Genomic DNA, 27110 nt, shown 5'->3' on the forward strand with positions numbered 1-27110 from the left:
TAGTCCATTCCGACTTAATATATCTCTTCTCTTTGAAATCTAAAGCAAAAATACAAGCACTAATGAACACATAAAAATTGTTTAGCCTTATTGTCTATGAAGAAATATAGATAAAAACAGTGAAAGACCATGTAACAACTTTATAATTTGAATAACAACTGGTATAACAATAAAAAGGGACTCATCTAAGTATTACCAAAAGCAGATAGGTCCTGACTTAAGAACTATGTAGACAGCAAGTTCATGTCCTATATAACTACCGTGTGTTGAAAACTTAAAAGACAGTTGACAGCAGCTACTAAAACTCCTAACACAAGAAGAAAAAATGAATTTTTAGGCAGTCATATTTTAAAGCAAGAACAAAGAAAAGTATATCATCTTGCAAATCACCCATCAATTTTTCTGTCCTCAGTACAGAATAATATAATAATTTCAGTGCAGGAACAGAAAGACCTAATAGGTTATCTTCTCAGTGCTTGGTTCATCTTTCACATTTTTCATAGTATCATATATTCAAATACCAACTTTAAGAGGAAGGTAGCACATTAACTAAAGAGATAAGCATTACTTGATCAGAAAGATATAATTACCATTCTGGAAATATCTGCCAGAAATAAAATATATCACTCTCTGAATTCTTGCCAATTCTGCAATTTGGTTTGAACCTTTATGATCTCTACGGTACCCGTTTTTGCATTTGTGCCCTTTGAGATGATCATAAGGAATAATGCTTTCCCTATTCCACCATAAGCAATCTGTAAATATACTTATATTTTTAATTATAGATGCACTAGGAACTAACACTATGAGGTTTGTAAAACTTTCAACTTACCTTCACATAAGGCTATGCATTTTAAGTTACGGCTTTGCAGGAATTGGGATTGCTGTCCTTTTTTCTGTGACTAAATTCCAAAAACAATTAAAACTTAGAGTCAGAATGAAACACTTTGTGAAAAAAGCTGTTCATCATTAAAAAGTAATAGTCACTAAGATGGCTCCAGGTCAAAAAAAAAAAAAAGCCTATCTAGACTAGCATCAATTTCCTTGCACTCTCTTAATATTAAGTTATTTTTATTTAATTTCTGTACATCATCATTACGAAATTATTCTTGAGATAAGTGAACTGAAAAATGCTAAATTAGGGTTCAATAATCTTACAACACGGAATTAGAACTCAAATTTATTTTTACTAAAAGCTTGGCCTCTTTATTTCAAGGTAAACAAAATTAAATTTGCTTGATCTTTTCAAACATCAAAATCAATTATTTCAGATCACCTACTCCAAAACCAACCCATTTTTTTAATAGCATCATGTACTAGGTCACGGAGGTTACAGAAATATTTCATGTAGAAAATCTGGGATTTTTTTTTTTTCAAATATTAGATTAGCTATACTCTCTTTTTTTAAATTTAAAGTCACACTACTTATCAGATGATTTTTTAATTTTCCCAGAATATACTTGTTTTCTCTGAAACAACATGGGATTGATGGTCATTCTACTCTCTGCCCAGAATGTTCTTTCTCCTAGAGAGTCACATGGCTCACGCACTCATCATCTGTAGGTCTTGACTCAAATGTCACCTTCTCAGAGTATCCTTTCCTGACCATCCCATTTAACATTCATCCCAGATCCCTCTTCCACCTGACAGCATTAAATGTCTCATTTCCCTGATTTATTTTTCTTCATAATATCTAGCATTCTATCTATCTAAATATGTATTTAATTTATTTATACCCCTCAGTAGGATGTAGGCTCCAAGAGACGGAATATGTGTCTACTTTTGGCCATCACCACACTCTACTGCCTAAGAGTATCTCTGGTATTATAGTGGGAGATAAATAAATATCTGTTGATTAATTATCGTATAGAGGCAATTCAGTTACTGCATTTCAGAGTGAGTTTTATTCCTTTATAAGTGATGACCACATTAAATAATTTTTCAGACTTAAAAAGCCTATTTTTCCATGCTCTGCTGGCTGATGAGGCCACAGTTCACTAATCATAAGCAGTCACTAAAGTCACTACAACACCTGTGATGTATTGCTGCTTTTACTGCTTGAAGCTGGCTCGTCCTTGGCTGACACCTTCTGTTTCTTGTTCATCCCTGAAAACATCGGCAAAATAATAATTTAGGGACAAAGCTGTCTGATGCAGCTGAAAGTACGATCGACCTACTATGCAAAGTTCCATTCTAGGTAAAGGTTTGATCACATTAGGCTAGAAACAGTAACAAAGGGCTGTGCCCTTAGCCCCTGAGGTGGAAGATCAGTGGGTTTGGGAAGTCCTGGGAAAGTTATTTTTTTGCATTGAAAGCAAGGACTGAAAATTCTTCTGCATAAAATTAATATAATTTAAAAATTCTTAAAACTTGATTTTAAAAGGCTTTTAGAACCTAACTTTCATTCCCACTATCTGGCTAGGAGAAGGAGAAAATAAAAGGTGGGAAATGTGAACAATGTCAGAAAAATATTTTTACATTACAACTGAACTTTTGTTGTTATTTGTTCTTAAATTCTATGCAGAATTTAACATTTCTTCTAATTAAGACAAATTATATAAGTTTTTTTGTCTGTAATATTCACAAATTTTAGCTTACTCTGTAAATGCCATAATTTCTTACTGTGAATAATTTAGAAAAGCAGAACTAAAATACACATCTGTTTTAGAATAGGTGGATTTGTATCTACACTTTATTAGAAAGTGTTCATCTACTGTTACACCAGAAGTTGAGATAGGTGTTGATTTTTGTAGTTGTTTCAGCAAATGGCTTAATGAGAAGGGGAAAAGCCTGTTTACAAATTTTGCAAAGTACATTTATCCAACTTTTCCAGGCCTTCCAAAAAGGTGGAGGGGTGGATGGGGACAGGTTGAGGAGAAGGCCTTGGATTTCAAATGCCAATTCTGAACAAAAAGCAAAGGGTATATATGCAGAGAAGCTGTCCTGTTCTCTTACCCCTACACTTTCAGCCCTCAAAATCAACGACAGATGCTACGTCATCTTACTGTAGTGATTCTTACATTTGTTTTAGATCAAGAGCCCTTCAAGAATTTGAGGAAAGGTATGTACTCCCTCTCCAGACAAAAGCACATATAACACAAATTTTTACATCCATTCACATGGTTTGTAAACCCTTCCACAATTCTTTCCATGTACCCATTGAAGGAGTCTATATACCAGTATAAAAAACAGAAAATTACAGTACTTGATGATTTGCTGTGTTTTTTCTTTATGCTGAGAATGTATTTATTTATTTCAGCTGGTTTCTTAGCTTTTTATTTTGTACTGTTTTAGCAAGATTTAGAGTCTGATTTTAATAGATTTCTTCTTTGTAACTCCATTTCCTATCTCTACGGTATCTTACACTTCCTGGTATTTATTTTCTTTGTGTTATTTTGGCATATTGTATTTTCAGAGATCACTGAAACAGCATTTCTTTGCTAACAAGAGATGGAGTCCAATTCCCCAACTCTTGAATATGAGTCAGGCTGTCTCAGGCCTGCCAGCGCAGCCCATCCATCAGCTGAGAGGCATTCAGTGGATACTTCGAGGGGCTAAAGAATCACTTAGCCAGGTCCCATCCTAGATTCCTGACCCAAAGAATCTATGAGCGTAATGAAGCTGTTATTTTGCCCTAAGGTTAAGGTGCTTTGTTGAACAGCAATAGTTACTTGAATAATTATGTTTTAATTTTTCATATATTTCTAATTTTTCTTTTTTTGTTAACATGCAACCTTCTCATTTTTTAAAGTTTTCTTTCCATCAGCATTTTACCATTTATCAATGTTGCTGTTTTCTTTTAGTATTTCTAATTATAAATCTGGTTTTAAGCGTTTCAAGTTTCCTATCATTGAGAAACAACTTGTTATGGTTGGAAGAACATGAACTTTGGTAAATAAATTAGGTAGTTCTCTTTAATGTTCACCTGGTTATCAGACCTCTCTAAATATCCTTTCCTATAACATGAGGATATTAAGACTCACCATTCAGGCACCATGTGAATGACATCTCCTAAAACGTGTAACGTGATCACATAATCTCACACACACACACACACACACACGCATGAGCACACAAGCAAAACTAATTACATATGCAGTTATATGTATATAAAACCACTTAAAAGTGTGAAGGAACATACACAGAACACTGAAGCTGTAGTAAAGGAGAGAAAATTTTCATCTGCTACTTCAAAAATTCTGTGTAGCTTGAATTTATACAATGAGCATAATTATTTTATATTTAAACCAGAATAGGTTAGTTGTTATATAAATCATGCTGATCATTGTAAAATATTCCAAAAATTTTTTAAGTGCAAAGAAGAAAACATCACCAATTCCACCAAGGATAAGTAATGCTAACAATTTGGTGATCATTCTTTCTACATTTTGAACTCACCAGGCTCCTGCACAGCACAAGTTTTCAATTTTTTCCAAAGTATTTTTTCCCACAATCTCACCAAATTTACAAAAAGTTGTTAACAAGAAAGATGATTTTGAGGGTGTTTTTCTACTCTAATGTTTCCACAATGTTCAAAGCTTCTTTATGAATAATATTACAAAGATAAGAAATTAGCATGATATAGAATTACACTTAAAGATATTATGTATGTGTACTTCTCAGTGCCCTACATAGTGCTTTGCATACACTATAGTCTCAATATTCATTTGTGGAAGGAATAAATGTAAGGAATATTAAATATTTTTTTAAATTGATGAGACATATATTCCATCTTGTACACTAGGGAGAGTATTATAAATTCATCTTGAAAATGGGCTTTGTTTTTGCTTTTGACATTTAGCAAACAAATTTAATAAAAATATATCTAATAAGGCACAATAGAAAGCTGTGAATAGAGTATAAACAATAAGAAAATTAAAACCTAATAAATGTGACTTTAGAAATGAAATACAGGAATTACCTGAGTAACCAAATGATATGCTTGACATTGGACTAAGATAGATTCCACTTCCATACATTGCACCATGGAGCTAAGATGGGAAGAGTGGGAGAGAGAGAGAGGTCTGTTCATGGTTTAAATGTTAATATTTGACAAAGCAATCAGTTTCATGTCAGAACATTCAGTCTTACAAAAAAATGACAGAGCTTCTATTCCAAGGTCTAATTTGAAAACAGTACTAATATCCTTGTGCTTAAAACTCAGAGTTTATGTAAGAAAAATGGTATCTAGAGGAAAAATATTCTTGATAAATGTTTTCCATCCTACCATTAATAAAGACAATCATTTATTATAAAGTACACTAGTAGGCCTTTATTTTAATGGATCTAAAATTTCAGAAACTAAACTTGGTCTGAAAGACACAGTAACGCATTCTGATTAGGATTTATATGTTAGTGTATAAACAAAGCGTCCTGCTCAGATTTTCATTAATAATACTATCTGTCATCCTGTTCTTATCCTTTGTTACATTTTTCAGGTTATATAAGTTTCATTAACTGAAACTATACTCAGATCAACTAAATTTCTTTCTTATTATCTCTGTGTTCTGGGCCCTCACACACTATTAGTATGAATTGAATACTAAACACATTTAACATTTAATTGAATCATCTAAAATGTCATCGTAATATGAGATCTAGCTCAAGTGACTGGGTTAAGCATCTCATTTCCTTATGTCCTTATGCTGTCAGATGAAAAAAAATTCAGCTGCAGGAGAGTGAAGTGAAATGTGCAGGATGAAAGGCATAAATAAAGATGAAGATGACTGCCATGATATCCTGCTAACACCAAGTACTGTCCTGGAGGCGGAAAAGCAGGTATCAGATGGCTCTCTAGCACGCAATCTTCACTTATTTCTACATTTTATTCTCTAAAAGCATTCATATTGAGGCCCAGCGCTCTAGAAATGTACATTGAATGAACAGAATGCCTGTATGATTTTACTTTGTGCATGATAATGTTTTTCTACTTAAGTAAAAAGTGTGATTTGTTTTACTGTTTTCTCAGAGGGAATTAAACTCTCTTTTCTTTTCTTTTTTTTTCTTTTTTTGTTGTTGAGACAGTCTTGCTGTCACCCAGGCTGAGGTACAGTGGTGTGATCTCAGCTCACTGCCACCTTCACCTTCACCTCCCGGGTTCAAATTATTCTCCCAATTAGCTTCAATTGTAGGCATGTGCTACCACGCCTGGATAAATATATATATATATATATATATATATATATATATATATATATATATTTTGTATTTTTAATAGAGACAGGGTTTTGCCATGTTGGCCAGGCTGGTCTCAAACTCCTGGCCTCAAGCGATCTGCCCGCCTCAGCTTCCCAAAGTGCTGGGGTTACAGGTGTGAGCCACTGCACCCATCCTTTCTTTTTCTTTTCATTGTGTGATCCATTTTGTGTTTACATCATTGTGTATAGATCAGTTCTGCTTCAGTTCTAGTATGCCTACTAGAAATTCCATATAATGTCTTACTCACATGCTTCCTCTTTTGCAAGTTAAACCTAACAACAGGGTTGCTTACTGAATCTCAATTCTGAAGAAGAATGAAGTCTTGTGAAAGCATTCAGAAAATCTACCTGCAATCGTGTATTAGAAGCAACAACCAGACCATTCCTCAGGATGGAGTGCCAGTTTTCAATGTGTGAGCCACTAAAAAAACAGACGGAAAGGAAAAAGCAAAACCAGAAAATTAATTATCTTCAAAGTGGTCAAAACATAATAAGTCATGGTGCTTTCTGAAGGTTCTGGATTGCCAAATCAAGTATTATGTAGTTGACTACATGACCATCTGTTGAATGACCATCTACTGAATGATCATTTACTGAAAGACAGTGATATCTTCCCCATACATTTCTGGAAAATGTTAATGGGAGCACACCCCCATTAACATTAAGCCTTACTCACTGAAATGCAAAGGTGCTTCCAAAGAGTTTTTTAGCAGCTCTAAAATTGGATTCTTTGGCTGGTGGACTGCTGAGAAGAAGGAACTGATGTGGAGTATGCATAAACTTCAATTGCTGCCATTTAAAATAAAGACAAACAAAAACATGTAAAACTTAACATATATTCAGGCTGATGACAATTTCAAATTTTATTGGTTTAAGAATTACCCACTTTCAAACTATAGTAATTTTCCACTAACCACATTAGCAAGCTAATTTGTATAATGTTTTTAAAACTCTACGCAAGTGATAAGTCACATGGAATTGCAAATATGAAGAACAATTCTTTGGGCAAATGGGAAAGGAATAGGAAACAGACAATCCAAAGCCATTTATATTTAGCTTTGGAATACAGTATGCAATCATGTTTAAGCAGATCTGCCTTCTTAATTACACTTCTTTTAACATTTTTATTATTGAGTCCCTAAGTATATACTAGCTATTCAATTGGGGAAATATTCTGGAGTTTGCTAAGCAGAAAAGAAAAGTTTATAAAACTGCAAAAATTATTATTATGCTTTATTTGCATATATTTATAAAATTGAGAATTTTTGCCTACATTCAAATATAGTCTCCTCCTTGGTCATGGAAAGAAATGAAAGCAGAATCTTTTGGATTAATAGCTTGATAACATCTTCTAAGTGTTTCCCTTTCTCTTAGGAATATAGTTATGCAGGAATATAATGCATAGGAATCTCACATTTAGAGATTCACAGATGGCAAAAATGAGATTTTTAGGTACAGCTCTTAGGTGATGATCAGAACTGAAATCCAGAGTCTATTAGCTTTTTACAAATTATTATTTTTTAAGCTTACTAAGCTGATAAATAAGTTGTCTGAGGTCAATAGCTTCTCAGCTGTAGAAAAGTGGAAATGTGCCAACGTGAAACTGACAATGATTACAAAGCACATTAACTTCCTTCTGGTCAATCTCCATATAATATTTTTCAATTGCTTGTGGAATAACTAAATGATTTCATATTGATGTTTTTATTCACTTAAAAAGTCAGGACAGCAGACTGAATTTGAATTTGTTATCTTGGAAAGGTTTGGAGCTAGTGAGCAATGGCTATTTCAAACTAAAGAATTATATTTAACCTGGGTTTACTTCAATTCTTGGAGAGTCTGGCTAAAAATTACAAGGTAGGTTCTCCCAGCTGATAAGTACTCCTCCCATTTCTGTATGCATATGTAAAAAAAAAAAAAAAACAACTTACCCTGTTAATTGGCAGTTTCACAATATGTGATCTATTACTTGATATAACCCTGAAATTAAAATGATCCATTAGTCACAAATACATGCCAAATATATTTAAAGTTCTTTTTCTTAGTTGGCAACCGATTAAAACTTATTTTTGCTGTGCCATAAACTAAACTTGGAAATAATTTCATTTAGTCGCATAATTTAGGTTTGTTTCCTGAAACAATTTAAAGAGCTTATGTAACAAAAAAGGTAATATTTTAATCTGAGAAAACACACTAGGAAGTTGTTCCCTAAAACTTAAGACATAGTTTTTAATAAGCACAACCTCAAGTATCAGCAAAATGAACATTTGAACATTTCTGAATGTACTTTCAAATAATGATAATCCAAATACAAATAAGAGCAGTGAGTCATGGATCTGCTTCTTTTATCCCTCTCTTACATTGCTTAAATTAAGGATAAGTTCTTATGAAGATTTTTTTTTTCTTTAAATATCTGAGGATCTCTTTGAGCTGATATATATACAATGGTTTACATACAAAATCCAACATACGTAGACACTGCAGTTGAAAAAAATTAAATTGAAGTATCTGAAAGGAACTGCTCTATAAGCACACAAAATAATAAGTTTTGGTAGACTCTCTTCATCTTGAAAGAAGAGTGACTAACAAGCTGAAGGAAATGATCACAAGAATTAAAAGTTAACCATCTGACTACAAGGAAAAAAAGAAAGCAACTAGATATATGCAATTTTTACCTTCAATCTGAATATAATAATGAGAAAAATTTAAAGGTTACAATGGAAATTTAGTGTTATTTTACTTAACTGTGTCAGGATTTAGTAACAGATCATAACAGATACAAAGAAGGAAGGCTTCTATACCTAATTTTTGTTATAATCTTGTTAGACTAAATTAAATGTGTATTATAAAATTTTAATGAAGTGAAAGTTAAGTAATCAGAATCTTGAGGAAGCCAGATTCTTTTGCATCTGCCCACCTTTACATATTTTTTTAAAACTTCCTGGTCATAGCATGGTATAAGTGCTCATTCATATCAATCTCTTATAAGCCTTACATTTGTATTACTGTATGGTAAATCTCACGGAGTTGGAGTTTTCAAAGTTAATTCAAAGAGACATGTGTATAAAACCCTTATAAGGGATGTTGAGTAGAAACTAGTGTCTTCATTTTGCAAATGAGAAACAAGAGAGGAAATTATTAGAAGTAGAAGAGGGCAAATTATTTGAAATGGGCATCACAGCAAGGTGACTTCTCTCCTCTTCACAGTCTAGCCCTCCTTTTAGAATTCATGCTGGGGTAACACTACATCCCTCACCAGGCTCACTCTGAAACTGTGCATCTTCTGCACTGAGCAAGCAGAGAGTTAAGAGTTAATCATATTTATACTGCCTTGTTAAGGGAGCAAAATATAAAACATTTATTTTAGATTAGAAAGATTTCAATAATAAAGGTTGAAACACTGAGTTTGATCACTTAGCCCTCACTGAACTAGAAAATTAAATGAACCAAAATGCTTTTGCCACATAATCTAGTTAATCACATCTTTTAAAACTATAGGCAAACTGCTGTCAAATGCACTATTTATCCCTGGTAGTGCATGTGACAGCATTCTCTTCCCCTTGTGATGTATAAGTTTTAATTAAAGTGAGAGTCATTAAGGACTCTAAGGTTGTAAAATCACCAGGTCTCATAAGCTTGTAGAACTATAGCATTGCAGGGCTTGTAAGACAGGTTTACTTTTGTTTGTTTGTTTTTTTTCCTTAAATCAAGCAGTAGAAAAGGATGCTGTTTTCATTAAGAGGAAAACTAGAATTTTATACCATTGCAGTAAGGGATGAGCAAGGGGGTCCTGTTTATCCATTTGCTTCTTGATTTCCAGATATGGTGCCTGAAAAAAAGTCATTATACTTATTGATTTTTCATAAAAATTCATTTTTCCGTTTTCACAAAAGGAAAATCAGACCAAACGATATGCCTAATCTAGTAAGACTTAAAAATTTATGGACTTAACATGGGAACAACAACAATTGCCCTAGTCTTTTCTCCCAAGATGATGGGAATTGTGAACTTTCATGCCACCAAAATGACTTGCCCAAACACTGTGTTAAAAGACTTGTCCCGATTTTAGCCTGGCTTCCATTTACACTAGCCTATGTCCCTAAAGGTGACCACTCTCCAGCCCCCTGTTGAGTTTCTGCTCAAGAAAACGTGATGCTCCCAAACCACAAAATGTATATTGTACCAACCCACTTTGCCAAACCATTTTTGGTAATTCTCCACTTATCCCCTTCTGTAACTTTCCATTTTTACATAACTCCCCTAGTCCCATCTTCTTTTCCTTGCCTTTTCACTTACTTGTAGCGCCTTTTGCTTCCTCTCCTCTGCCTTTAAAAACCTGGATCACCTTTGTCTTAGTTGAAGTTGAGCTCAGTTTATGCTGCAGTCTCTCTCCCCCACTGCAGTGCTCTGAATAAATCTGTCTTGCCACCTTTACAAGTGTCCTGTAAAGTTTCTCTTTCACAATGACCATTTTAACCAATAACCAATATGAAAGCAAAGCTTGTGAGGGCCACTACTAATGCTCATATCTGAGAGTCCAGACTTAGGTATAGACCTTTACATTAAAAAATTGGACACAATTTACCTAAGACGAAGCCTTCTCTAAAAAGTATTTAATGGGATTTAACCAACAACCATTTCACAGAACAAAGAGCAATCTCTCCGTGACAATTTAGGGCTACGTATAGGACAGTACATTCTAGAAAACAGCACAGTATAATGTTGTATTTATTCAGAAAGTTTTAAAGAATTTGACACAATAAAACCTGAGAGCTTCCCTATGAAGTACACACCGAAACAGGGTGCAGCATTACTACTTCCACCTTGACAGCGAAGCACCAAGCAATTAAGCAACTTGCCCAAGGTCACAGGCCACATTCATTGATGAGCCAGTTATACAATTTTGGCTTCTTAACTTCCTAGGCTGACGCTCAGTGGTCTACGTTCCCTTCTATTAAAATAGCTTACACATGACCCAGAATAAACAAAGCAATTTTTTGCAGAGAGCTGATTCCAGAGTCAGAGTTTGTAGCTATTTTTAAATCCAAAAATAATCAAGGTCTAGGGTATAGTATACCTTATACCAAAGTCTTTTTCATGACTAAAAATGTTTATATGATTTTGTATAAGATATTCCAATATGTTCTTTTTTTCTCCTAGGTGGAAATACATTTTATTGTTTTCTTTCCCTATACAAATAAGGAGTGCTTGTCTGAGAAAGAATTCAGATAAAACAGAAAAGTACTGGCATAGAAAAATAACCCAAAGGGATGGTGATTTTTTAAGCAAATAATAGCATTTGTGAATTAAAGGATCTCTTGTTTACTCTTTGCCAGACACGCACTATTTATTGAGTGAATGAACGAATATTTGACTACATGAATAAATGATGATCGAAAGAATCAAGAATCAAAATGGAAATGCAAAAATGTACTTTTTGAGTACTGTCTTCCTACAGAGCAGTAGAGATAACTCTGGGGGTTGGTGGGGGGCGGGGAGAAAGCTGCATAGCAGCTTAGTGGGCCCTGGGACAGGAGGGTTCCCCTATTCCCTCCCCAGAGAAAATAAAGGACCCAGGGTAATACTCATTATAAGCCTGTAAGGGTATCTAGGGCAGTGCAATCCTTGAAACCACTACATGCAAGCTGCACACATAATGTGTGTTGTCAATCTCAGATTATTAATTTCTACTTACAATGATAAGTTTTAAACCTCTCTCCAAGTCTTTGGCAGTGGAAAGGTCTCAATAATTCAACAGTGTATGCTTTTCCAAATGCTGGACTATAGCCCAGGGATGTGTTAGATTTTCCTAACAAACCCCGATCCTTGCTCATCAAACTATTTCCACCAAAGCTTCCCTTAATGACCAAAAACATAAACCCATACTCTCCGGGAGCCTGGCATCTTCCAAAGTGGTTTTGGGATTTTGCATTATATAAAATATTTATGGAAAAGTTCCATTTTAAAGAACATTTCTGTTTTTATTTTAATACTCAAATAATGTTTTGAAATTGCTACCATCAATTAAAATTGACAGTCTAGGAAGATGGTACCAGATTTAACCTTTGCCTTAAAATATCCCGACATACCTACATGTACCCAAGCTCTTGCCCGAGTTTGAGGGCAGAGTATTAGGAGTATAATTATCTTATAATTATCCACTTACTTTCCTGAAGTCACAGTGTTACATGCTAGTACACTGATGTGATTTAATTAAAACATCTTAATACCGCACAAATTTTTAAATGATATGTATTATAGAGAAGTCTACATTTCACTACATAGCTAGAACTCTCAGACATTTTAAAAATATACTGTACAAGACCAGATGACATACTTACTTGTGTCATTTCTCTGATAGAAGTTATGCTATCCAGTGCTTTCATTACTCGATCATAGTTCTTTTTCTGTTTAATGAAAAAGTGATGTTAAAAAACAGCATTTGCTTATAAGCTCTTGCAAGTCTGTATATCACTAGAGAAATATATTATTTCCATATGTGAATTTTCTACTGGGGTCAATTTGAAAGCAATGACTGTTTTGTGTACATAAAAGGGAAGACTATAATAAGATGGCTCCAGGACTTCAGTCAGAGAAAAGAAACAAAGAAAACAATGCCAATCCTTCTATAAGCCATGGGGGAAAAAAATCTAGAAACACAAAAAAGTTATGGGGCTCCTGATTCAGGCTTTCGCCACTAAAACACTAAGCCATAATGAATAAAGTCAACATAGAATCCTAAAATACAAAAACCCACTTCAAATCTCACAACCGCTTTTATTTTATTTTGAGTTGAATATTGTTAACAAGAGTATGGTTGACAGTATACAAATGATAGCATACAGTCACATAGCTGACAATTCATTTTCAAGCAAGATCTAAATATGTGCGCTGTTGCCATTTATGAAGAAATAAAGTTCTTCCAAGAAAATTGTATACAGTTGTTTCTATAAAATTATTTCAAGCTGAGTAGTAATAGAAACTGAGGCAATTTCAGCTCTTATGCAATTTGAAAGTTTTGTAATTTCAAAAGGATTCTGCCTTATCTTCAGGAACCTTTATAAAACTGCTTCCTTAAGAAAGGCCGGTCCATTAACAGTATGAACTAAACTTTCACTAACCTTCAGATAGCTGGGGAGGAAGAAGGGAAAGAGGAAAGGAGGGTTGAAGTGAAAATGCAGAAAAGAAAGGAAAACTTGTCCCTTTACCCATGATCTTTAAAATCAAAATGAGGTTATGTAAGTCGGAATCCCCAAAAATATATGATGAAATTAAATACTCATGGATATGCTTGATGAGATAGAGATTTAGATAGAAAGAGGAAACCTAATGAGACTACAATCTCAATGTTGTTGTTATTGTTAAAGAAAACTTTGTGATTGGTGTGCCATGATAACAACTTACCCTGGGGTTGAAGGCCAACATCTGAGGATCATTAGGATCTACCACAGAAGGATATGGCTCGAAAATCACAACTTTTCTAGGAGATTCCAACGCAGACCTACACATGGATACTAGTAGATCTACCACCTTGAAATATACACATAAGATAGTTACTACCCTTCAGGTTTTATCCAGTGCTTTGCCATTGTTTCTCCCTCTCAAGGTAGCATAAGTTAACGAGGAAGATCAGGACTGCTACCAATCTCTCAAATGTGTAATGCAAGACTTGAGACCACATTTGACCAAACTTTACCATCAATTCAAAATAACAAACATGTGCTGCTTCTCATTACTCACAACTTAATATCTCTTTTTCAAAGGCACACATTATATGCCAGTATTGTTCTAGACCCTATGGTAAGACGAGGCACAAGACAGACAAGTCCCTGCTCTGGTGCAGCTGATAGTCTAGGGGAGCAGATACACAATAAAATATCAGTTAAACAAATAGATGCTTCAGTAGAATTTCTGATACTGTTAAATGTTATAAAAAAATAAAGTAGGCACTAGAGAATAATGCAGAAAGGGACATTGTTTTAGAGTGGCTAGGAAAGGTGGTGAATCTCAACAGAGACCTGTACGGGGTCAGGAAGGAGACATGCGACCATCTGGCAAGAAGCTGTTCCAGGGGAAGGAAGCCCCATGTGCAGGAAAAGACTTTGGCATGCTCCAGGAATAGCTAATTGCCTGACAACATCTTGCCTCTTCCTATTCTCCTCTATCCAAGTCCACTAATGACCTTTGATTGGCTAAAGACAATGGCTTTATTCCTGTGTTATCCTGTTATCCTATGATTCTTCTGCACAATCTACTAAGAGGCAGTACTATATAGCAGTTTGATAGCATGGCTCCCCTTTCCAGTCCCCAAAACAGTATATTCTGGCCACTGAATAAAGAAAACTGATACTGTCTAAATGGTCAGAGTTCACCTGAACAGACATATCTACAGTGTGAACACAAGTGACTTAATAAGGAAGCATATGGAGGAGCCAAGATGGCCGAATAGGAACAGCTCCGGTCTACAGCTCCCAGCCTGAGCGACGCAGAAGACCGGTGATTTCTGCATTTCCATCTGAGGTACCGGGTTCATCTCACTAGGGAGTGCCAGACAGTGGGCGCAGGCCAGTGGGTGCGCGCACCGTGCGTGAGCCGAAGCAGGGCGAGGCATTGCCTCACCCGGGAAGCGCAAGGGGTCAGGAAGTTCCCTTTCCGAGTCAAAGAAAGGGGTGACGGACGCACCTGGAAAATCGGGTCACTCCCACCCGAATATTGCGCTTTTCAGACCAGCTTATAAAACGGCGCACCACGAGACTATATCCCACACCTGGCTCGGAGGGTCCTACGCCCACGGAATCTCGCTGATTGCTAGCACAGCAGTCTGAGATCAAACTGCAAGGCGGCAGCGAGGCTGGGGGAGGGGCGCCCGCCATTGCCCAGGCTTGCTTAGGTAAACAAAGCAGCCGGGAAGCTCAAACTGGGTGGAGCCCACCACAGCTCAAGGAGGCCTGCCTGCCTCTGTAGGCTCCACCTCTGGGGGCAGGGCACAGACAAACAAAAAGACAGCAGTAACCTCTGCAGACTTAAATGTCCCTGTCTGACAGCTTTGAAGAGAGCAGTGGTTCTCCCAGCACGCAGCTGGAGATCTGAGAACGGGCAGACTGCCTCCTCAAGTGGGTCCCTGACCCCTGACCCCCGAGCAGCCTAACTGGGAGGCACCCCCCAGCAGGGGCACACTGACACCTCACAGGGCAGGGTATTCCAACAGACCTGCAGCTGAGGGTCCTGTCTGTTAGAAGGAAAACTAACAAACAGAAAGGACATCCACACCGAAAACCCATCTGTACATCACCATCATCAAAGACCAAAAGCAGATAAAACCACAAAGATGGGGAAAAAACAGAACAGAAAAACTGGAAACTCTAAAACGCAGAGAGCCTCTCCTCCTCCAAAGGAACGCAGTTCCTCACCAGCAACAGAACAAAGCTGGATGGAGAATGATTTTGACGAGCTGAGAGAGGAAGGCTTCAGACGATCAAATTACTCTGAGCTACGGGAGGACATTCAAACTAAAGGCAAAGAAGTTGAAAACTTTGAAAAAAATTTAGAAGAATGTATAACTAGAATAACCAATACAGAGAAGTGCTTAAAGGAGCTGATGGAACTGAAAACCAAGGCTCGAGAACTACGAGAAGAATGCAGAAGCCTCAGGAGCCGATGCGATCAACTGGAAGAAAGGGTATCAGCAATGGAAGATGAAACGAATGAAATGAAGCAAGAAGGGAAGTTTAGAGAAAAAAGAATAAAAAGAAATGAGCAAAGCCTCCAAGAAACATGGGACTATGTGAAAAGACCAAATCTACGTCTGATTGGTGTACCTGAAAGTGATGCGGAGAATGGAACCAAGTTGGAAAACACTTTGCAGGATATTATCCAGGAGAACTTCCCCAATCTAGCAAGGCAGGCCAACGTTCAGATTCAGGAAATACAGAGAACGCCACAAAGATACTCCTCGAGAAGAGCAACTCAAAGACACATAATTGTCAGATTCACCAAAGTTGAAATGAAGGAAAAAATGTTAAGGGCAGCCAGAGAGAAAGGTCGGGTTAGTACCTCAAAGGGAAGCCCATCAGACTAACAGCGGATCTCTCGGCAGAAACCCTACAAGCCAGAAGAGAGTGGGGGCCAATATTCAACATTCTTAAAGAAAAGAATTTTCAACCCAGAATTTCATATCCAGCCAAACTAAGCTTCATAAGTGAAGGAGAAATAAAATACTTTATGGACAAGCAAATGCTGAGAGATTTTGTCACCACCAGGCCTGCCCTAAAAGAGCTCCTGAAGGAAGCGCTAAACATGGAAAGGAACAACCGGTACCAGCCGCTGCAAAATCATGCCAAAATGTAAAGACCATCGAGACTAGGAAGAAACTGCATCAACTAACGAGCAAAATCACCAGCTAACATCATAATGACAGGATCAAATTCACACATAACAATATTAACTTTAAATGTAAATGGACTAAATTCTCCAATTAAAAGACACAGACTGGCAAGTTGGATAAAGAGTCAAGACCCATCAGTGTGCTGTATTCAGGAAACCCATCTCACGTGCAGAGACACACATAGGCTCAAAATAAAAGGATGGAGGAAGATCTACCAAGCAAATGGAAAACAAAAAAAGGCAGGGGTTGCAATCCTAGTCTCTGATAAAACAGACTTTAAAACAACAAAGATCAAAAGAGACAAAGAAGGCCATTACATCATGGTAAAGGGATCAATTCAACAAGAGGAGCTAACTATCCTAAATATATATGCACCCAATACAGGAGCACCCAGATTCATAAAGCAAGTCCTGATTGACCTACAAAGAGACTTAGACTCCCACACATTAATAATGGGAGACTTTAACGCCCCACTGTCAACATTAGACAGATCAACGAGACAGAAAGTCAACAAGGATACCCAGGAATTGAACTCAGCTCTGCACCAAGTGGACCTAATAGACATCTACAGAACTCTCCACCCCAAATCAACAGAATATACATTTTTTTCAGCACCACACAACACCTATTCCAAAATTGACCACATAGTTGGAAGTAAAGCTCTCCTCAGCAAATGTAAAAGAACAGAAATTATAACAAACTATCTCTCAGACCACAGTGCAATCAAACTAGAACTCAGGATTAAGAATCTCACTCAAAGCCGCTCAACTACATGGAAACTGAACAATCTGCTCCTGAATGACTACTGGGTATATAACGAAATGAAGGCAGAAATAAAGATGTTCTTTGAAACCAATGAGAACAAAGACACAACATACCAGAATCTCTGGGACGCATTCAAAGCAGTGTGTAGAGGGAAATTTATAGCACTAAATGCCCACAAGAGAAAGCAGGAAAGATCCAAAATTCACACCCTAACATCACAATTAAAAGAACTAGAAAAGCAAGAGCAAACACATTCAAAAGCTAGCAGAAGGCAAGAAATAACTAAAATCAGAGCAGAACTGAAGGAAATAGAGACACAAAAAACCCTTCAAAAAATCAATGAATCCAGGAGCTGGTTTTTTGGAAGGATCAACAAAATTGATAGACTGCTAGCAAGACTAATAAAGAAAAAAAGAGAGAAGAATCAAATAGACACAATAAAAAATGATAAAGGGGATATCACCACCGATCCCACAGAAATACAAACTACCATCAGAGAATACTACAAACACCTCTACGCAAATAAACTAGAAAATCTAGAAGAAATGGATACATTCCTCGACACATACACTCTCCCAAGACTAAACCAGGAAGAAGTTGAATCTCTGAATAGACCAATAACAGGAGCTGAAATTGTGGCAATAATCAATAGTTTACCAACCAAAAAGAGTCCAGGACCAGATGGATTCACAGCCGAATTCTACCAGAGGTACAAGGAGGAACTGGTACCATTCCTTCTGAAACTATTCCAATCAATAGAAAAAGAGGGAATCCTCCCTAACTCATTTTATGAGGCCAGCATCATTCTGATACCAAAGCCGGGCAGAGACACAACCAAAAAAGAGAATTTTAGACCAATATCCTTGATGAACATTGATGCAAAAATCCTCAAAAAAATACTGGCAAACCGAATCCAGCAGCACATCAAAAAGCTTATCCACCATGATCAAGTGGGCTTCATCCCTGGGATGCAAGGCTGGTTCAATATACGCAAATCAATAAACGTAATCCAGCATATAAACAGAACCAAAGACAAAAACCACATGATTATCTCAATAGATGCAGAAAAAGCCTTTGACAAAATTCAACAACCCTTCGTGCTAAAAACTCTCAATAAATTAGGTATTGATGGGACGTATTTCAAAATAATAAGAGCTATCTATCACAAACCCACAGCCAATATCATACTGAATAGGCAAAAACTGGAAGCATTCCCTTTGAAAACTGGCACAAGACAGGGATGCCCTCTCTCACCGCTCCTATTCAACACAGTGTTGGAAGTTCTGGCCAGGGCAATCAGGCAGGAGAAGGAAATAAAGGGTATTCAATTAGGAAAAGAGGAAGTCAAATTGTCCCTGTTTGCAGACGACATGATTGTTTATCTAGAAAACCCCATCGTCTCAGCCCAAAATCTCCTTAAGCTGATAAGCAACTTCAGCAAAGTCTCAGGATACAAAATCAATGTACAAAAATCACAAGCATTCCTATACACCAACAACAGACAAACAGAGAGCCAAATCATGAGTGAACTCCCATTCACAATTGCTTCAAAGAGAATAAAATACCTAGGAATCCAACTTACAAGGGATGTGAAGGACCTCTTCAAGGAGAACTACAAACCACTGCTCAAGGAAATAAAAGAGGATACAAACAAATGGAAGAACATTCCATGCTCATGGGTAGGAAGAATCAATATCGTGAAAATGGCCATACTGCCCAAGGGAATTTACAGATTCAATGCCATCCCCATCAAGCTACCAATGACTTTCTTCACAGAATTGGAAAAAACTACTTTAAAGTTCATATGGAACCAAAAAAGAGCCCGCATCACCAAGTCAATCCTAAGCCAAAAGAACAAAGCTGGAGGCAACACACTACCTGACTTCGAACTATACTACAAGGCTACAGTAACCAAAACAGCATGGTACTGATACCAAAACAGAGATATAGATCAATGGAACAGAACAGAGCCCTCAGAAATAACGCCGCATACCTACAACTATCTGATCTTTGACAAACCTGAGAAAAACAAGCAATGGGGAAAGGATCCCCTATTTAATAAATGGTGCTGGGAAAACTGGCTAGCCATATGTAGAAAGCTGAAACTGGATCCCTTCCTTACACCTTATACAAAAATCAATTCAAGATGGATTAAAGATTTAAACGTTAGACCTAAAACCATAAAAACCCTAGAAGAAAACCTAGGCATTACCATTCAGGACATAGGCGTGGGCAAGGACTTCATGTCCAAAACACCAAAAGCAATGGCAACCAAAGCCAAAATTGACAAATGGGATCTAATTAAACTAAAGAGCTTCTGCACAGCAAAAGAAACTACCATCAAAGTGAACAGGCAACCTACAACATGGGAGAAAATTTTCACAACCTACTCATCTGACAAAGGGCTAATATCCAGAATCTACAATGAACTCCAACAAATTTACAAGAAAAAAACAAACAACCCCATCAAAAAGTGGGCGAAGGATATGAACAGACACTTCTCAAAAGAAGACATTTATGCAGCCAAAAAACACATGAAAAAATGCTCATCATCACTGGCCATCAGAGAAATGCAAATCAAAACCACTATGAGATATCATCTCACACCAGTTAGAATGGCAATCATTAAAAAGTCAGGAAACAACAGGTGCTGGAGAGGATGTGGAGAAATAGGAACACTTTTACACTGTTGGTGGGACTGTAAACTAGTTCAACCATTGTGGAAGTCAGTGTGGCGATTCCTCAGGGATCTAGAACTAGAAATACCATTTGACCCAGCCATCCCATTACTGGGTATATACCCAAAGGACTATAAATCATGCTGCTATAAAGACACATGCACACGTATGTTTATTGCGGCATTATTCACAATAGCAAAGACTTGGAACCAACCCAAATGTCCAACAATGATAGACTGGATTAAGAAAATGTGGCACATATACACCATGGAATACTATGCAGCCATAAAAAATGATGAGTTCATGTCCTTTGTAGGGACATGGATGAAATTGGAAACCATCATTCTCAGTAAACTATCGCAAGAACAAAAAACCAAACACCGCATATTCTCACTCATAGGTGGGAATTGAACAATGAGATCACATGGACACAGGAAGGGGAATATCACACTATGGGGACTGTGGTGGGGAGGGGGGAGTGGGGAGGGATAGCATTGGGAGACATACCTAATGCTAGATGACGAGTTAGTGAGTGCAGCGCACCAGCATGGCACATGTATACATATGTAACTAACCTGCACAATGTGCACATGTACCCTAAAACTTAAAGTATAATAAAAAAAAATAATAATTATAATAATAAAAAAAATAAAAAAAATAAGGAAGCCTATACATCTTTATAGGGAAAGCTATTTCTAGAAAGTCTTTAGACAGGCATTTAAAAAATGCACAGTAAGAGGGGGCCAATTTTTGATTGTCCTGCTTTTAAGAGAGGAGTATTGTGACCTAATGACAGCAGAGCTGACTATGTTGTGTGGGTACTCACAAAACACACCCACCCAATCATAGCATCCAGAATTTCCAGTGACCTAAAATAATCAGCAACGCTCAAGACACCAGACATAACATGCCCCGAGTACATAGACATGCATATCCACAAGACACACTCTGAAAACATTAGAATGGAAACAGCTAATGTTCCTGACACACTATTTCATTTGTGTGTGTGTATGTAAATACATGCATACATATATATAGATATATGCAAGAAGTTATATTCCAAGCAATAAACATAATAAGGACATAATAAAACCCTCCTTTTTGTCTTCCTCTCCCACCCTCACATTCCTTCTACTCTAGAGATGCACATTAACCCTGATACAGATTGTTTTCAGCATTATCTGGTCTCCAATGAAAACCCAAACAAGAACTGACAAAGAAGAATCAGTAAGATAAAATAGCCTTGTCGGGCGCAGTGGCTCACGCCTGTAATCCTAGCACTTTGGGAGGCCAAGGAGGGAGGATTGCCTGAGGTCAGGAGTTCGAGACCAGCCTGGCCAATGTGGTGAAACCCCGTCTCTACTAAAAATACAAAAATTAGCTGGGCATGGTGGCAGGTGCCTGCAGCGCCAGCTACTCGGGTGGCTGAGGCAGGAGTACTGCTTGAACCCGGGAGGTGGAGGTTGCAATGAGCCAAGATTGCGCCACTGCACTCCAGCCTGGGTGACAAGAGCAAAACTCCGTCTCAAAAAAAAAAAAAAGAAGATAAAAGATAAAATAGCCTTTTCTGAGACCTTGTAGGGAGGAGGGGAATGACACAGATGGATATGCTCTCACTAAAACCATTTAAAAATTATGTCCTACTATGCAATTGAAGTTTTATAAAAGTCCATGCATTTTTGACCAATATTTTTACTAGTATATTTAAGTAAATTATAATGTAATAATGGGTAGTAAATTTAATTGGTAGAATATTTCTGTTAATATATGTCCTAGCCTAACTTCAAAAAAAAGTGTAACTACTGTGACTCAATTACATGGGATGCACCAAAGTTTCCAACTCCTTGCTCACTTCCAGGACACAGCGCTAATACCTGGAAGCAGCTGCTCAGCAAAGGACATTTCCACCTTTTCGTCTGAATAAGGTCTTAACCACTGGCTTTCACCAGATCATCAGTGGAAAGGGGCTGACCTGATGCAAAGAAAGGTATGTCTTCCTCAGTTTCTCTACTACATGGCATATAGTAAAGACAGCAGGGCCACATGATCGAAGGGGTCCAGTCCCCCCGGTCACCACACAGAAAGTGGCCCATCAAACATTCTAATTGGAGTGTGTGAATGATAAAATGCTACCATGTTAAGCTGCCCGTGATTTTATGGTTTATCTGTTACAGAAGCTAGCATTACACTTTTTAAGAAGAAAAACATTTATGATACAATTTGGATTTATATTCCTTTGCATATGTTAATTTTTCTAAGTATCTCATGGACTAAAACATCCACTTTAAAAAATAAAAGGCTGGGTGTGGTGGCTCAGGCCTGTAATCCCAGTATTTTGGGAGGCGGGGGTGGGAGGATCACTTGAGCCCAGGAGTTCAAGACCAGCCCGGACAACACAGTGAGACCTTGTCTCCAAAAAACAAATAAAAATAAAAATGTAAGAGAGGCTGGGCATGGTGGCTCATGCCTGTAATCCAAGCACTTCAGGAGGCTGAGGTGGGAGGATCCCTTGAGATCAGGAGTTCAAGACCAGCATGGCCAAGATGGCCAAATCCTGTCTCCACAAAAAAATACAAAAATTAGCTGGGTGCAGTGGCATGGACCTGTTATCCCAGCTACTAGAGAGGCTGAGGCAGGAGAATCGCTTGAACCCATGAGGCAGAGGTTACAATGACTGAGATTGCACCAATGCACTCTGGCCTGGGTGACAGAAAGAGGCTCTCTCGAGGGGGAAGAAAAGAAAGAAAAAAAAAAAAAAAGAGCACACAACTATGACTTCTTTTTTGGGGGGTGGGGGGGTCTAAATGATATATTTCCCCACTCCCAACGATTTAAAATTAAAGATTCTAAATAGAATCTTAGTATACATGATGCATGCTATGGACAACAAGTTACACACATATATCTGCCTTCTTTGACTGAATGATACAATTGAAGAAGCAATTTGGCAGTTGACTAAGATACTTAGGATGGAAATGCAAAGAAATATTAGGTTTAAGCAAGAAAAATTAGGACATTTGATAAGTGAAGATAAAAAGGTCTGTGAATTTACAGAATCAGGTGCCTCCAAAGGACATTACATTACCTACAATTCAACTGGCAGAGCAACCCTCCCCACACACACCCCTTTCAGGCAAATGAGAAAAATTCGGTCATTAGTCTTTAGTCATTAGTCTTTTAATAACTGGAAGTCCATGTGACTAAGAAAGGCACCTACAGGAATAGCCTAAGGGTATACAATGTAGTCTAAAAAAGGAAGCAGATTCAGAATTATAAACCAATCATTGTCCAATACTGCAATAGTAATTAAAAAAAAATCTTAGATGAGAGCCCAATATCTAAACAAATAAAATGGAACTATTCTGTTGAAGTAGTATTTGGTGTGCTGGAATAGCAGCTGCTTGGACCACAGGACACTGTTGCTCCAGGCAAGTCCCCTGCAATGGTCCTGAGGAATGTCTTTGCAGCCCCCAGAGCACCACTTAAAATGCGGGGGTAAACTGAGGCAATGAGATCCTGAGGTGGTTTCTTTTTGTTTAGAAAAAGAAGTGATTTCCCTGTAATCGTTAGGATTATGACAGAATACTGGGGAACCTGTTTTAAGAAATAAAGCATGAAAAAAATGTTGTCTTTGGAGTAGAATTACTAAACTTTCTGATCTTTTGATATTGATTTTTAGAATTACATCACTAAATTGAGCTGATCAAATACTTGTGCTTTGTATCAATCATTATATAATTTGAAATTCATTTCTATTCAAAACCATTAATTTTAAGATGTAACAATGATTTTAAAAGGCCAACTATTATTCTATCAACATACCATACTGTTAGCATATTACTTTTCCTTCTAATTTATAATTTACTATTTCTAGCCTTTAATTTCTTTTTTAAAGGGAAGCTTGCATACGGTAAAATGTGTGAATTTTAAGTATACTACTTGAAGAATTTTTAACATATATGCACATACATACATCTATATAAATATACATGTGAGCATACTCATACAACATATCCCTTGAAAGGTTTTAATTATTTTTACATAGCTATAAATACCATACATATTAAAGAAGTACCTTTTTTTTCTTTTTAGCAATATTATTTCCAAGGGACAAGAAAAACTTTCACATTTAAAAAAGAAGGATGGAAAAGAAAAAGGCTCTCCATAGTCAGATATATTTTAGTAACCCTCTAAGTATAGGCTAGCTCTTTTCTTAGTTATAGGGATGCTCAGAACCGTTAATATGCAAATGTGTGCATGTTGGGTGTGGGGGAAATACGAAGCTATAGTTTGGAAATTTATTTTAATCATGGAATCATTTTTTTCATATCATATAAGACCAACATTCTACTCTTTGTATTATTTGTTTCATTTATACTTCAATTATATGAAAAATACTCCCCTAAATATTTCATCAGGTGGATGCAAAATAGTTTTAGTTAATTAAAATGACTAGGCCAAGGAGTGTGTACATTCCTAAGCTCTAGGCTACCATCTGCATTATTAAACTGTTGTGCCTTCATAAGCCTGATGCACTGCCTCAAGTTGTGCATGTTAAATTTTACTGTCCTATAGTTTGTATTAGTAAATAATTTTTTAAAACTAGGTATTCGTTAAGCTATCTGAAATCTGTTTTTGCACACAGTGTAAGGTAAAGCGCTAAACCAATTTTTCCCCCTGTTACAGGCCATTTGTTTCTACTTCACTTACTAAATAATGCTTCAGTAAGTGAGGAGCTGAAACCTACTTTAACATACATTAAATTTATTCATAATTTGATCCATTTGGGGGATAATCTGCCATTGATCTGCCATACTATTCTTTGCCAATACTATATTTTGTTAAAACGTTATAGCACTGCATATATGTTTCTGTATGTGGTTGGTCTAGTCTCTCTTAATTAATGTTCATTAATTTTTTAGAGTTTTCTTTTATTTTTTTTCTTATAGATGAATTAGTAGTTTAGTCAGGTTAAGAGGGAAAAAAAAAATCTGGAAATTTTGATGGAATTGCTTTTCTTCCTATCTCTGAAACACTGCTCTGTAAAACTGAATGTTCTCTTTTTATTACATACTCTGCCTATTATCTTTTCACCTAAGTTTTAAAAATAAATTGGCTTCCATTTTATGGCAGTTATCTTTACAAATAAATTTTACATAAAGCATGCACGAGGGTTTCAATATCTCCACTTCACCGTGTAAGAAGAAATTAGAATTATTTTTCATGCAATGGAAAGTTGGTTTAATTTCTCTCCTTGGCAATCACAAAATAACGAAACACACATTAGATGGAGAGATCACATTTAGTTTACATATAAAAAAATCAAATGCCAATTTGCCACTTAACTAGAAGTTACCAAATATTTTCCCCAAAGAATAGCAGAATGAAGATAACTAGTGGACTGGAACAAATTTTTCAAAGCAAAATAAGAAAAAATTAGTATCCTGTGTTACTACCTGAGCTCCAGTTGCTATTTCATCAGCAGCTTCATTCATTACTCCCAGGGTTTGAAAAGCAAACACACACAGCTCCCGTTCACATACAGTAGGCTACAAAAGAAAAAGGAATCAATCACAAAACTTTTTTCCAACTCTCAATATCAAAATTAAATTCACGACATTTCACATAATAAATAGAAAATGCAAAGTTTTAGTGTTTTTTAAAAAGGAAATCATACCATTTTAATACGAAATAAATTCTTAAATTTAGGTAACAATTAGTAAAGAGTCATTTACTAATATAGAGTAAAAAATATTATAAAAAAGATCCTTTTCAGTTAGTTTTAGACACACTCAGAACAATTTAGCAGTAAAAATATCCTTAAATAGGAAAATTTATCTCTCGTGCTTTCATACACATTTGCACATGAGATGCACAGAAAATGTAAATACCTAAGCTGGTGATATAACAATAATGAGCTTAAATATGAAAGCTGTATAAAACAAACATATAAAGGAGAATTCCACTTTTTCCTGGGAAATTTTGTTTGAAAAAAAACAAAAAAAAAATAGCATGATTCTGTTTACTTGCTACTCAGCTCTTGAAAGACTCGTTTTGTTGCAAACGAAACGGTTATTGACTTCTATAACCTCATGAAGTCAACAGCACTGAAATATACACTCTGCAATTACTTTGGAAGAGCTCTCATCTTTCAAATCTAATACAGTGTCATTCCTCTGATTTATCTTATCTCCCAAGTTACATTGCATTAGGTAGCTGATGAAGCCTAACACGATGCAATCCACGGTGCCTCTGCACAGCAGACAAAAGGCATTTGTTAGTGCCACTGCTCCTACGCTCACTTCTTTCAGAGGCCAACTTGGTCTTCCGCTTAACCAGTGGGGATGTATGGCCCCATTCTGAACATCATTTATGTTCAGTATTGGCCCATATGCATGGCTTTATAGACAGAAAGCCTGTCCAAATACAAAGCTTTCTGGTTGACTTTGCTCCAAAAAGAATTTTAGGGAAAAAAAATGAATCTATATATTTCCTTTGTCAGACTTAAAAGTGCATTTGATTCCATTTTCAGAAACTTCAGAACCATGAGAGGAAGTAGAGAAAGTTCTTCATCCAGATTCAAGCTATACACACTCTGCAATATATATTTAGATATACATAGAGCAAACTGTTCAATTTCAACAACTTTTCCTTTAACTTGAGTGTTTACTTTTAATCTTCTCCAATTTTTTTGTGTATCTATATGTTTATATGCTTTACCCTCAATTTTCCCCATGGATATTATATTGCTTCTTTTGTTCATTTTCTGGGGCTTAGAGCATGGTATGATATAAGAGTGGCAACCACTTACTGCATATTTACGATAGTGTCAAATGCTATTCTGGTGCTTCAGTACAATGAAACAGTACATAAACAAGAATCCAAGGAGAAGATAAACCTTAGATATCATAAAAGGCCTTGGGAATTTATTCTTTTATCAACTACTGAGGAAGTAAACAGTGACACAAAGGGCACTTTGTTTTTAACAATACTCTTTTAGAATAACCATCACTTTTATATGATTAAAATCCATCAATCTCAAAGGCTCATTTACTGACATGAGTTATGACTAGTTTTTATCTGAAC

The 27110-nt window shown here is 36.5% G+C and overlaps 1 protein-coding gene across 26 annotated transcripts in view; it reads right to left on the reverse strand.

The window, feature by feature from the left end:
- Positions 1-27110, reverse strand: part of PARP8 (poly(ADP-ribose) polymerase family member 8) — a 184440-nt gene that overhangs the window by 8532 nt on the left and 148798 nt on the right. For 21 of the 26 annotated variants that reach the window (XR_010157240.1, XR_010157243.1, XM_063811244.1 and 18 more), the window contains 10 exons: positions 25481-25573; positions 13602-13727; positions 12539-12604; positions 9959-10026; positions 8129-8177; positions 6874-6986; positions 6546-6618; positions 4922-4991; positions 2033-2106; positions 833-902 (listed from right to left, as the gene is read on the reverse strand). Coding sequence is in view for 23 of the 26 variants with exons in the window: in XM_063811244.1 (XP_063667314.1) it covers positions 833-902; positions 2033-2106; positions 4922-4991; positions 6546-6618; positions 6874-6986; positions 8129-8177; positions 9959-10026; positions 12539-12604; positions 13602-13727; positions 25481-25573 (802 nt within the window). In the remaining 3 variants the exon portion in view is untranslated. The remainder of the gene's footprint in view (positions 1-832; positions 903-2032; positions 2107-4921; positions 4992-6545; positions 6619-6873; positions 6987-8128; positions 8178-9958; positions 10027-12538; positions 12605-13601; positions 13728-25480; positions 25574-27110) is intronic. The other 5 variants (XM_063811246.1, XM_063811241.1, XM_016953328.4 and 2 more) reach the window with 2 other exon arrangements.

This window comes from Pan troglodytes, chromosome 4 (genome assembly GCF_028858775.2).
Source record: "Pan troglodytes isolate AG18354 chromosome 4, NHGRI_mPanTro3-v2.0_pri, whole genome shotgun sequence".
In the NCBI taxonomy this organism is placed as follows: Eukaryota; Metazoa; Chordata; class Mammalia; order Primates; family Hominidae; genus Pan; species Pan troglodytes.